The 12341-nt window shown below is 35.7% G+C and overlaps 1 protein-coding gene across 32 annotated transcripts in view; it reads left to right on the forward strand.

Annotated features, from left to right (window-relative positions):
- Positions 1-12341, forward strand: part of ppip5k1a (diphosphoinositol pentakisphosphate kinase 1a) — a 62271-nt gene that overhangs the window by 25293 nt on the left and 24637 nt on the right. For 9 of the 32 annotated variants that reach the window (XM_032560670.1, XM_032560672.1, XM_032560673.1 and 6 more), the window contains exons 26-36: positions 1595-1720; positions 5427-5483; positions 6870-6932; positions 7180-7242; positions 7483-7569; positions 7838-7912; positions 8148-8204; positions 9166-9216; positions 9471-9548; positions 9803-9880; positions 10088-10141. The exons of 3 other annotated variants lie outside the window; for them this stretch is intronic. In XM_032560670.1, the coding sequence (XP_032416561.1) occupies positions 1595-1720; positions 5427-5483; positions 6870-6932; positions 7180-7242; positions 7483-7569; positions 7838-7912; positions 8148-8204; positions 9166-9216; positions 9471-9548; positions 9803-9880; positions 10088-10141 (789 nt within the window). Of the gene's footprint in view, positions 1-1594; positions 1721-5426; positions 5484-6869; positions 6933-7179; positions 7243-7482; positions 7570-7837; positions 7913-8147; positions 8205-8680; positions 8765-9165; positions 9217-9470; positions 9549-9802; positions 9881-10087; positions 10142-10395; positions 10572-12341 lie in introns of those variants that run through there. 20 more of the 32 variants (XM_032560687.1, XM_032560688.1, XM_032560693.1 and 17 more) reach the window with 8 other exon arrangements.

A 12341-nucleotide genomic window follows, 5' to 3' on the forward strand; every position in this document is an offset into this window, starting at 1 on the left:
TTCTAGTTGTTGAGATCTAATATGTCCAGCTAATTTCTTAAAATTATTCAGTTGTTTACTCAGCCACCCCAGCCTTAATATAAGTAGAAAGTTGAGTGGAAGGAAAAGCTGTGATAGAAAAATCCAGGTTGCTTTATGTTTGTGATGATTTGGGTTTCCATCCAGGAATTGGCACCAACCTGACAGAACTTTTCATCGGTACTCTAATTTTTTGAGATGCACCTGTTCAGAACTTTGATTTGTCTTTTTGGGAGGAAATGCCACAATTTGAGTTTACAGTTCTTTCGAATCACTTCTTAATGTTTATCTGTACTTTTGTGGATCATTTTGGTGTCTTTCTAATCAGAACCATCAGAACTTTTCTGCCCTCCCTCCACTGCAGTCTGAGCTGCCTGAAGCATCGCAGATAAATATTCACAGATAAATATCCTTCATACTGGCTCTTTCCACTGTAGTTTTTTCCTTCTCTGCCCTCTGTTTGCATGGTGATGCTAATTCTGACACATTCAAATGATAAGGGGAAAATATGATAATAGCAATTTTTTAAATTGAAGGTTTTTACAAAGGGAAGGTTTTGTAAATTAAAACTTGAACTGGTCCTCAGAGGTTTAAAAATGAAGTGAATACAAGGTGAGAAGATCACGTTGCAAATAAATCAGAAACGCTTTTGATAAACACTCGTTATTCTTCTGAGTGAGCCGAACGGCCGGCTATCAGATGCAGACACCAACCAAGCCACACTGGAGCCAATGGGAGAATCCAACTGCAGTAACCACCGCTCAACCCAAAGAGGGCAGCACTGAGACGGTTTTAAACAAAATATTGCAGAATTAAGAAAAATTTACAGGAAAATTTTACAATTTGCAAAAATGGCACCTTAGGAATGATTTAGACAGTTTATCCTCTCAAACTGAACCGGACTTTGTAGTCAAATGGACTGGAATTAGATTAAAGCAGTTTAAACAGGGCTGCTGGGAATGAACCTCTCTGATCTACCAAAGCTTTCTGGAAACAAATGTAGGTAAAACCAGCTGACCAAATGTGCAGGTGCTCCACTTGGGCTGTAGGGGACGGGCTGGGCTTTGCTGGGGTTGCTAGGTAACAGGCTGGGGTTGCTAGGTAACGGGGCATTGCCTGGAAATTCATGGTGTTACATTAAGAAAGATTTTGAGACTGCTAATTTTCCAGAAACCAAAAAAACATTAAATTATCATTAAAGAAATGTCTGGGTGGGTTTTTTAAGCGCTTGTATTGTTTTTACAAACAGTGGAAACCAAAATGGAAGTAAAAAGACGTCCAAAATGTTAATTTTGCAGAATAGATTCTTTTTAATTTAATTCAAAATGGCATAAAAAGTCTTAAATTTGACTTGAAACATGCAGATACTGTGGTTCTGAAAGTTTTTGTATTAATATCTAAGGTTCTTCTGTTGTATTTGCTTCATTTGAAGATCTAATGAGGACCAAATTCATCCTAGACAGTTTAAAAACCTCCAGTCTTTGTTTCTGCTTGTCAGTTTGTGTCTCTGTCTGTCTCCTGCTGATGAGCTGTTTGAGTAACAGCATGTTTATGTTCCGGTCACTAACCCTCGCAGGCTCTCAGTGCGCCGGACTCTTCAGCACCACCGTCCTCGGTGGCTCCTCTAGCGCCCCTAACCTGCAGGACTACGCACGTGCACACCGCAAAAAATACTCCACCACCAGTCTGTCCTACAAAGACGGTATGTGTCTGAGACCGCCGTGCTTCCTCACCAACCTGCACAGAGGCCAGCAGTAGATCAGACACACAAGGCCCGGCTCGCAAAAATACGCCACACAGTTCATCATTAGAGCAGGAAGTAACCATCCACTGGGTCACGTGTGATGGACTCCCATACATGTTCATCACTTTCATTCATTTTTTGTTTTGTGGTAGAAAGTTTCAATTCATTTTCATTCTCGTCACCATTTTGCCCTCATCACCTTTTTTCCCCCTCGCTGGCTGAGTTAGAAATCGAGTAATGCTTTACAAGATGATGTGTGAAAAAGACTGACATGACATTTTCATAAACGTGACATAACCGCTGTCATCAACGTGGAGGAGTCTTCATGAATGTTGTCATGAAGTGTCATTCGGTAATTAATGACACTCAGGTGTCATTATTACCCAAATTTAAGAAAAGATTATGGCACCACAAACAAAAATAATGACACCTCAGTGTAATAATGACACAAAATAATGACAAATGTTTGTGCAGCAAAAATGTTCCTTTGTCCTGCTTTTGCTTTGAAGATATTAGGTGAAAGGGTCAACCAGCCTCCCACATTGTCCAAATTTTGTTTGTGCTACATTTGTGCAGTAAAAATTTTAATTTGTTCTGCTATCTTTCTAAATATATCAATAAAAAAGTTTCCAGAGGTCATCAGAGGTCAACCACTCCCCCAACTCATGTTTACAAAGTCTAACAAAACTGGTATCAAACCTTTTGACCTTTAAACTTTCTTTAATATCTTCAAGCTGCACAAATATAGCACAAACGTTCAATACCAATTTTGTTAGGTTTGAGGAAGGTGGGGGTTGGTTGACCTATCATGACCTCTGGAAACGTTTATTAATCTCTTTAAAATGATAGTGGTGCAAACAAAAACTTTTGCTGCACAAACCATCACAAGTGTCTGACACCAACTTTATTTGATTTGTGTAAAGTGGGGGGCATGGTTGACCTTTCATGACCTCTGGAAACATTAATATATTTAAATGATAGTGGCACAAACAAAATATTTTACTGCACAAACATTCCACACTAATTTTGTTAGATTTGGGTGACAAGGGGGGCCCGGTTAACTTCTTCAAACTTTTATTAATATCTTCACAGCAAAAGCAACACAAGTAAGAATTTCTGCTGTACAAATGTAGTTGAGTCGATTGACGGCGATTTTGTTTGATTTTGTAATTATGAATGAGCAGAGGATTGGTTGACCTCTGCTGACCTCTGGAAACTTTTCCATTAATAAACTTAAAATGATGGCGGCACAAGCAAAAACTTTTGCTGCATAAACGTCCGACACCAATTGTGTTAGATTTGAAGAAGGTGGGAGGGGGACTTTCACTCGGGTATTAATGACACTTTTAAGGCAAAGTTGCAGTAAAAATGTGCATTAAAATGGGATTATTTACCAAATGACACTTCATGACAACCGTCATTAGCATTCATGAAAGCTCCTTCATGCTCATGACTGGTGAAGCCACAGTTTTTATGTTTTATTCACACTCCTTCAAATAAAGTGCTGCCCAGTAAATGTGAGGCTGGTTGATGGGTTTGACGTTTTCCTTGTAGTTACACAGTAATATTTACAGCTGAGTCCACATTTTTTTGTCAAAATGTAGGCTAATTTATTTATCCTCCTGGAGCTGCATGAAGCTGCATCGGTGAGCTTTCATTCGTCATTTCATCCTCATGTTGTCTCTCAGGTCTCTGCAGTCAGGCTGGGCGATATGGCAGGAACATTACAGCTGCACAATATTCACAGCCTCTCTAAAAAGTATTCACACTCTTGCATGTTTTTTCCTTTTTTATAGCTCATAAAAATCCTGATCAATAAAATATTGAAAAAATACAAAACAAAGAGCACATTTAATCTCAAAGTGAAATCGGATTAATACAGAATAATGACAATTAAGTAAAAATATGTATTAAAAATAATAAATTCCATAAAGTCTGTTGGAAATCAGTCGGTCTCATCTGTACTCTGCAGTTTTCCTCCATTCTTCCTGCTAAGCTCTGACAGGTCTGGGCTTTGACTAGACCACTCCAGAACCTCCATTTTGCTGTGTTCAAAAATCTCTGTGTAGCTTTAGCTGGAAAATAAATGTCCTCGGAATCCGTAGTTCTCAGTATTCTAGGATTTTCCTTGATTCTGCGGCTGAGAAGCTTCCCCACAGCATGCTGCTACCTCCACCTTGCTTCACTGTCTTGCCTGATGGCCAGAAAGCTCAATTTTGATGTCATCAGACCAAATAACTTTATTCCTCTTAACCACAGTCTTCCCATGTGCCTTTTGGCAATCTCTAATCAATCCATGATCTGAGTTTTCTTCAACAGTGGATTCTAATTGCCACTCCGTCGATATTTTGTAGAAATCAACCTTAGATGATTTTTTCTAACCTTTTACTATCAGAAAAGCCAAATCTTGTTGATCATAAGTGACTTTAACAGCAATAGAAGGGTAAAACATTCAAAAAGGTGAATACTCTTTATAGACACTGTATTTATTGCCACCATGAGAGTTCAAATTTTAAAAACAACCAGCAGTCATAAAACCAAAATTCCTGTTTCTTCTGTTCTGCATACTGTGCATGCACTTTGGAAGCATATTTGCATGACTTCAGATTCAGACTCTGCAGCTTTTTACCCTCTTTTTACGGGTGATGATGAAAATATTTAATTCATTGGTTTAGATGGGCCTATGGCATTGAAAATAAATTGGATTATTTGAGGGTTGTTTTTTTTTTTGTTAATCTTCTGGAGGAGTTAAAGTTTGGCACAACTGATATTTAGCAGATTCAGGAATACCTCCGTACTTTGCAGCAGGAGCTGCGTTTCCATTGAACTACAAATTGGGATTATGAAAATAAATTTGCCTAATGGAAACGCAATAAACTCAAAAAAAATAAAAATAAAAATTGCACTGAGATGGGTTTTTAGTATCCAAGCTAGTTTATTTTGCACAACTGCAATGGAGACACTTTTTTCCACATGATCAACAACCGGAACTTACTACTGGCAGAAATAACAAAGATGACGACAGGAAGTGGTTGGACACAGCCTGTTTTTTATTGTCTTATTGCGTGAACAAAATTTTTTACAGGTGATTTTAATTGTGTCTCTTGTTCAATGGAAACACTGGATTTCGAAATTGTGTTTTTTTGACGTCAGCAGAATATTGACACATTTTTGCACACCTTTCTAATGGAAACGCAGCTATTGAAGCATCGTTTGTGATTAGGGACTTTCCATTTAACTTGAGGGTGTGTGTGTGTGTGTGTGGGGGGGGTGTGTATGTGTGTGCAGATATCCAACCAGGTAGCTTTGGAAAACTGGTTGTTTTTTTCAAGCTGAAATATCCAAATTCAGGTGCAAGTCAAACTAATGTGAATTTATTGTCCACAGTGGGTTGATAAGGTCTCAGATGTCAGTTATTTTGAATCTTCATCTGTTCTGCTATTCATTTTAAATGTCTTTAAAATATTCAACATTTGAGTCCCATTTGATGTTGTGAAAATGACAGTAGGCGTTTATCTATTGTGATTAGCCTTGATTTTCATTCACTCATTCCTATGTAAATATGTCAATATTTACTGAGAATTATGCTATATATTGATATTTTATGCAGATTTATATACACGATACACAGCATTTTAATATCTCTTTGTTTTTTAACTAATAGAACAAATTAGAAGAGATGAGGCCAGGAGAATTGAGAGGGGAAGGAAACAGGGAGCAGGTGAGAAAGTTGCCAGGTTGAACTTGATTTTCATTCGTTCCTGTGTACTCATCTCAATATTTACTGAGAGTGATGAGGTCCGAGCAGCGATAGCGCTGCAAAGGCCTGGTGGATCTTATTTATTATTCTTTTCAGCCAGAGTTTGCAGATTTGGTGCCCAAACATTTTCAAAAAATTTTCTAAATATTGTTGAAATTGTCCCATTAAAGGTTTTTAATGGAGTCCATGCTGAGCTGAGATAGGCCAAGCCATACATCGCAGATATCTGAGGCCTGGTACGTAGGTAGATCCTCCCAGAATAGGAAAAAACTCGCTTGGATGTATGTCCTAAAATGTACAGGGAGGTGGCCATTTTGGGTCAAAGGGCAAATTTGGCCATTTTTCACATTTATACACCTCAAGCTTTAATGAACTCCTCCGGATTTTAAGCTATCTGGTTCATTTTCACTCAGCATGCAGTTTAGTGATGGGGATTAAAAGTTATCAAAATGTTGAGTTTTTTAGCATGCTTGGGGGGGTGGCTAAGTGGCAAAATCAAACAAAATGCTACAACTTTCATATAGAAATACTGATTTGCACCAAACTTGGTATGAGGCATCCATGTTGGATGACCAACAATAATATGTGGTCATATGGTGACATCATCAAAGCCAAGCCCCCTCAAAACAGGAAGTCTTTTTTTTTCTTGGAAAGCTCCATCTCTGACCCTCTTGACCTAATCAGGATGTTCTTGTGTCAAAAAACGGATAACAAGTTGGTCTCACTTTTTTAAAGCACAAAGAGTTTTTGCTGTAAGGTATGGCCGTGGCGAAGTCAGAGGGCACGCCATTGCCGTACTTTTGGCTCTAACTTTCACCGATATGAGCTGAGCTGCACCAAACTGACTACGATTGGTCCTAATCCAGTCCAGTATTTGGTGGCCGTGGCCTAATCTCGCCACAGCGCCCCCTAGAAACCTATAAAGCCAAGCTTTGACTGACAATCATGAAATTTGTTGCATATGTGTATCATGGCAGGACCAACCAAAAAGTCTCCTGGAGCCATGTCCCAAACCAAACAGGAAGTCGGCCATTTTGAATCAAAGCTGCCATTTGTCTCTTTCACACGTATCTGAGCGAACTCCTACAGCTTTTGACATGCAGGCTTCTGAATCACTCAGATCAGTCTTTAGATGTGTTCTGTGTGTAAAGTTGAAAACGTCTGCTCATTTGCACAGAGTAGTGCAGGCATAAATTATAATCTGTCAAAATGATAGATTATCTGACGGCTTTCAGATTTTTCCATAATTTAAAATCAAAACGGTCAAACAAGCAAAATAATCTATTAATGTAACCCCTGAGATTTATATATATATACACTTTATTTTAATATTTTTTTGTTTTTAAGCAATAGAACAAAAGAGAAGAGATCAGGTCAGGAGGACTGACAGAGGAAAGAAACTTGACTCAGGTGAGAAAGCTGTCAGGTGATTTAAGACCACAAAATGATTATCAAGTCAGGAGATTTTTTAGTCTGATTTTAAATTAACTTTAATTCATGCAACTTGTCACGCTCAGCTCAATTTTTTTAACTTGATTTTCACTCATTCATATGTATTCATCTCAATATTTGCTGAGAATAATTCTATATATTGATGTTATGCATAGATTTATATATGCACACTTTATATTGATAGGTTTTTTGTTTGTTTTTTAAGTAACAGAACTCAGTAAAAGAGAGGCGGCCAAGAAAAGAGAGAAGGATAAAAAAGAGGAATTAGGTGAGGAAGTTGCCAGGTGATTTAAGGTCACAAAGTTATTATCAATTCAGGACATTTCCATAATGTGACTTTAAATTAACTTTAATTCTACTTGTCACTTTCAGCTTAATTTTTTGAGCTTGATTTTCACTCATTCCTATGTAATACTCTTATTATTTGCTGAGAATAATTTTATTTATTGATATTATGCATAATTTATAAATACACACTGTATTTTGATATTTTTTGTTTTCTAACTAGTAGAACTCAGTAAAAGAGAGGTAACCAAAAAAAGTGAGAAACGAGAGAAACGTTGGAAAAGTGAGACAGATAAAACAGAGGAATCAGGTGAGAAAGATGCCAGATGGTTTGAGTTGAAGTCACAAAATGATTTTCATGTCAGGAGATTTTCTTAATGTGATTTTAAATAAAATCTAATTCATGTAACGTCTCACATTCAGCTCAATTTGTTTAGCTTGATTTTTACTCATTCTTACGTAATAATCTCAATATTTATTGTGAATAAGGCTATATATATTGTGCATTGATTTATATATACAGTATTTATATACATATATATGTACTTTATTTCATATTTTTGTTTTCTAACTAATAGAACTCAGTGGAAAAGAGGAGGCCAAGAAAAGTGAGAAACGTGAGAAAAGAGAGAGGGATAAAAAAGAGGAATCAGGTGAGAAAGTTGTCAGGTGATTTAAGGCCACAAAGTGATTATCAGTTCAGAATGTTTCTTTAGTATGATTTCAAATGAACTTTTCATAAGCTTGTCACAATCAGCTCAATTTTTTAAACTTAATTTTCACTCATTTGGATGTAATAATCTCAATATTTATTGAGAATAAGGCTATATAGTTATATTATTTATAGATTTATATATAAACACTTTATTTTTTTTGTTTAACTAACAGAACTCGGTAAAAGAGAGGTCGTCAAGAAACGTGAGAGAAGTAAAACAGAGGAATCGGGTGAGAAAGATGCCAGATTGTTTCAGTTGAGGCCACATGAATATCGAATCAGGAGATTTCCTTAATGTGATTTTAAATTAATTTTAATTAATGTAACTTGTTACACTCAATTTCTTTGAGCTTTATTTTCATTTATTATGTAAAAATCTCCATGTTTATTGGGAATAAGACTATTCTTATGCACAATATGTATATGTTCATATTGTGCATAGTTTTTCACATATAGAATAGAATAGAATAGAAGTACTTTATCCATCCCAGCAGGGAAATTACTTCGCAGTTACAGCATAGAGACAAGACACAATAACAACTACCACTGAGTAGTAGTTGTAGATAAAATAAAAAACAAAATATAAAATGCTATAAATTGTAAAAATATAAAATGCTGTTAATATAAAAAGCAACTTAGAGCAGTCCTTGCAAAGATTTAAAAAAAAAATGCACCTTATTTTGTATTTTTGTTTTTTAACTAATAGAACAGAGTGGAAAAGAGGAGAGTAAGAAAAGTGAGAAACGTGAGAAAAGAGAGAAAAGTGAGGAGGATAAAAAAGAGGAATCAGGTGAGAATGTTGCCAGGTGGTTTGAGAATAAGGCTCTATATTTATATTATTTATAGATAATTTAATTCTAGTTAAAAATAAACTGTTTAAATGCAGTTTATTTTGATATTTTTTTGTTTTCTTACTAGTACAACTAGGGAAAAGAGAGGTGGCCAAGAAAAGTGAGACAGATAAAACAGAGGAACCAGGTGAGAAAGTTGACAGGATGTTTCGGTTGAGACAACAAAATGATTATTGAATCGGGAGCTTTCCTAATGTGATTTTAAATTAATTTTAATTCAACTTGTCACATTCAGCTCGATTTTTTTTTAAACTTGATTTTAACTCACTCCGATACATTGATTTCAATATTTACTCAGTATAAGGCTTTATGCTGATATTTTTTGTTTTCTAACTAATAGAACAGAGTGGAAAAGAGGAAACTAAGAAAAGTGAGAAAACAAAGGAACCAGGTGAGAAAGTTGCCAGGTTGTTTCAGTTGAGGCAACAAAATGATTATCGAATCAGGAGATTTCCTAATGTGATTTTAAATTCATTTTAATTCATGTAACTTATCACACTCAGCTCAATTTCAATTTTTTGAGCTTGATTTTCACTCATTAGTATGTAATCATCTTAATATTTGCTGAGAATAATTCTTTCTATTGCTGTTATGCATAGATTTATAAATACACTGTATTTTGATATATTTTTGTTTTCTAACTAGTACAACTAGGGAAAAGAGAGGTGGCCAAGAAAAGTGAGAAACGTCAGAAAATTGAGGAGGATAAAACAGAGAAACCAGGTGAGAAAGTTGCCAGGTTGTTTCAGTTGAGGCAACAAAATGATTGTCGAATCATTAGATTTCCTAATGTGATTTTAAATTAATTTTAATTCATGTGACTTATCACACTCAACTCAATTTCAATTTTTTCAGCTTGATTTTCACTCATTAGTATGTAATCATCTTAATATTTATTGGGAATAAGACTCTATATTTATATCATTTATAGATTTATATAAATGCAGTTTATTTTGATATTTTTGTTTTCTAACTAGTAGAACTCAGTAAAAGAGAGGTGGCCAAGAAAAGTGAGAAACATGAGAAAAGTGAGACAGATAAAACAGAGGAACCAGGTGAGAAAGTTGCCAGGTTGTTTCATTTGAGGTCACAAAATGATTTCCATGTAAGGAAATTTCCTTAATGTGATTTTAAATTAAATATAATTAAACTTGTCACATTCAGCTCGATTGTTTTAACTTGTTTTTAACTCACTCCGATGCATTGATTTCAATATTTACTCAGTATAAGGCTTTATGTTGATGTTTTTTTTTTCTAACTAATAGAACAGAGTGGAAAAGAGGAAACTAAGAAAAGTGAGAAAACAAAGGAACCAGGTGAGAAAGTTGCCAGGTTGTTTCAGTTGAGGCAACAAAATGATTATCGAATCAGGAGATTTCCTAATGTGATTTTAAATTAATTTTAATTCATGTAACTTATCACACTCAGCTCAATTTCAATTTTTTGAGCTTGATTTTCACTCATTAGTATGTAATCATCTTAATATTTGCTGAGAATAATTCTTTCTATTGCTTTTATTCATAGATTTATAAATACACTGTATTTTGATATATTTTTGTTTTCTAACTAGTAGAACTCAGTAAAAGAGAGGTGGCCAAGAAAAGTGAGAAACATGAGAAAAGTGAGACAGATAAAACAGAGAAACCAGGTGAGAAAGTTGCCAGGTTGTTTCAGTTGAGACAACAAAATGATTTTCATGTCAGGAGATTTCCTGAATGTGATTTTAAATGAACTTTAATTCATGTAACTTGTCACATTCAGCCAGCCCGGCTCCAGACGAGGTTAGCAGGAGCGCATCGGCTTATTTTGGCGGGGCAGGGTAAACAAGGTTTTACTATAATATAGATACATAAACAAACCTGTATGTAACCTCTAAAATAAATTCACCATGTTTATTAGTACATAATAAATAATAAGGATGTAAACAGTGACATGTATAAAATGTTGAGTATTTATATTCACATTTGCATAAACATTAGCTCATACGATGCAAAAATCTAAGGATCTGATGTTTCCAATCTCAGGAGTTTATTTCTTTAAATGCAAAATCAATCTACTTAGCAATATTAACAATAATCAAGTAAAAGACAATAGTACAGAGCAGTAAAACTACTAATGTAAGTTACCTGTTTCCCCCTAAAAGTTACTCAAGTGAATGAAACCTGTACTACCCACTTTGAACATGGACAACATCAGTAGCCTGTACTTGTTAACAAGCTTAATGTGACATATTAGCTTTAGCTAGACATCATTAAGCTAACATTACCTGCTGCATCCAACAGCTTTAATCAACTCACTCGGTTAGTTTGGGGAAAAACTGCAAAGTTCTTTGCATTTGCTGGTTTGCTGACATGATTCTAGCACACAGCTATGAGGGGCTGTTTAGGACAAAATTTACGTTTTGTCTCTCACACACTACCAAAAACTCTCGCATACTCCAAAAAAGTAGCCACGCACACTCCAAAAAATTACGTTTTGTCTCTCACACTCTACCAAAAACTCTCGCATACTCCAAAAAAGTAGCCACGCACACTCCAAAAAATTACGTTTTGTCTCTCACACACTACCAAAAACTCTCGCATACTCCAAAAAAATAGCCTCGCACACTCCAAAAAATTACGTTTTGTCCCTCACACACTACCAAAAACTCACGCATACTCCAAAAAAATAGCCTCGCATACTCCAAAAAATTACGTTTTGTCCCTCACACACTACCAAAAACTCTCGCATACTCAAAAAAATTACATTTTGTCTCTCACACACTACCAAAAACTCACGCATACTCAAAAAAATAGCCACGCACACTCAAAAATTACTCACGCACATTCAAAAAATACTCAAATTGCGTATACACACACTACTAAAATGTCACACACACACACACAAACGTTAACTTTCTCGCTCACATACACTACTATCAGCTCGCTCACATACACTGTACTAACAGCTCGCGCACACACAGACGTTAACTTTCTCGCTCACATACACTGCTAACAGCTCGCACACACACAGACGTTTATCTCTCACATACACAAGACTAAAGTTGAACACACACACAGTACTAAGACTCGTTTTATGTATGTGTGAGAGCGAGACTTTTTATGAATGTGTGAGAGCGACACTCTTTTTGAATGTGTGAGAGTTGTCACGGAAGAGGCGGGGCATAATTTTTGGATCAAACTGCGCATGCGTAGATCCTAAACTATAAGTTTCGATTGTTGACTCACTGTATGTTCTATTACTTAGTATATTTGTGCTTTTAAATATATATAGAACGTTTAACTTTCTTGTAGATTAAATGTGCTATAGAAATAAATGAATCTGATTGATTGATTAAAAATAGCAAAATTGCTGTAGTACAATCTGTCCACTGGGTGCCAGTATTACAGGAATTATTAACCGGCGCCAACTAGTGCCGAAGAAGAAAGAGTTTGCTATACCGAACATGGCTAACTCTAATTCGAAACGAGAGAGAATTGGTCAGGCAGCTGCCATTTTAAACACCATTCTATCTTC

This window comes from Xiphophorus hellerii, chromosome 4 (assembly GCF_003331165.1).
Source record: "Xiphophorus hellerii strain 12219 chromosome 4, Xiphophorus_hellerii-4.1, whole genome shotgun sequence".
Lineage (NCBI taxonomy): Eukaryota > Metazoa > Chordata > Actinopteri > Cyprinodontiformes > Poeciliidae > Xiphophorus > Xiphophorus hellerii.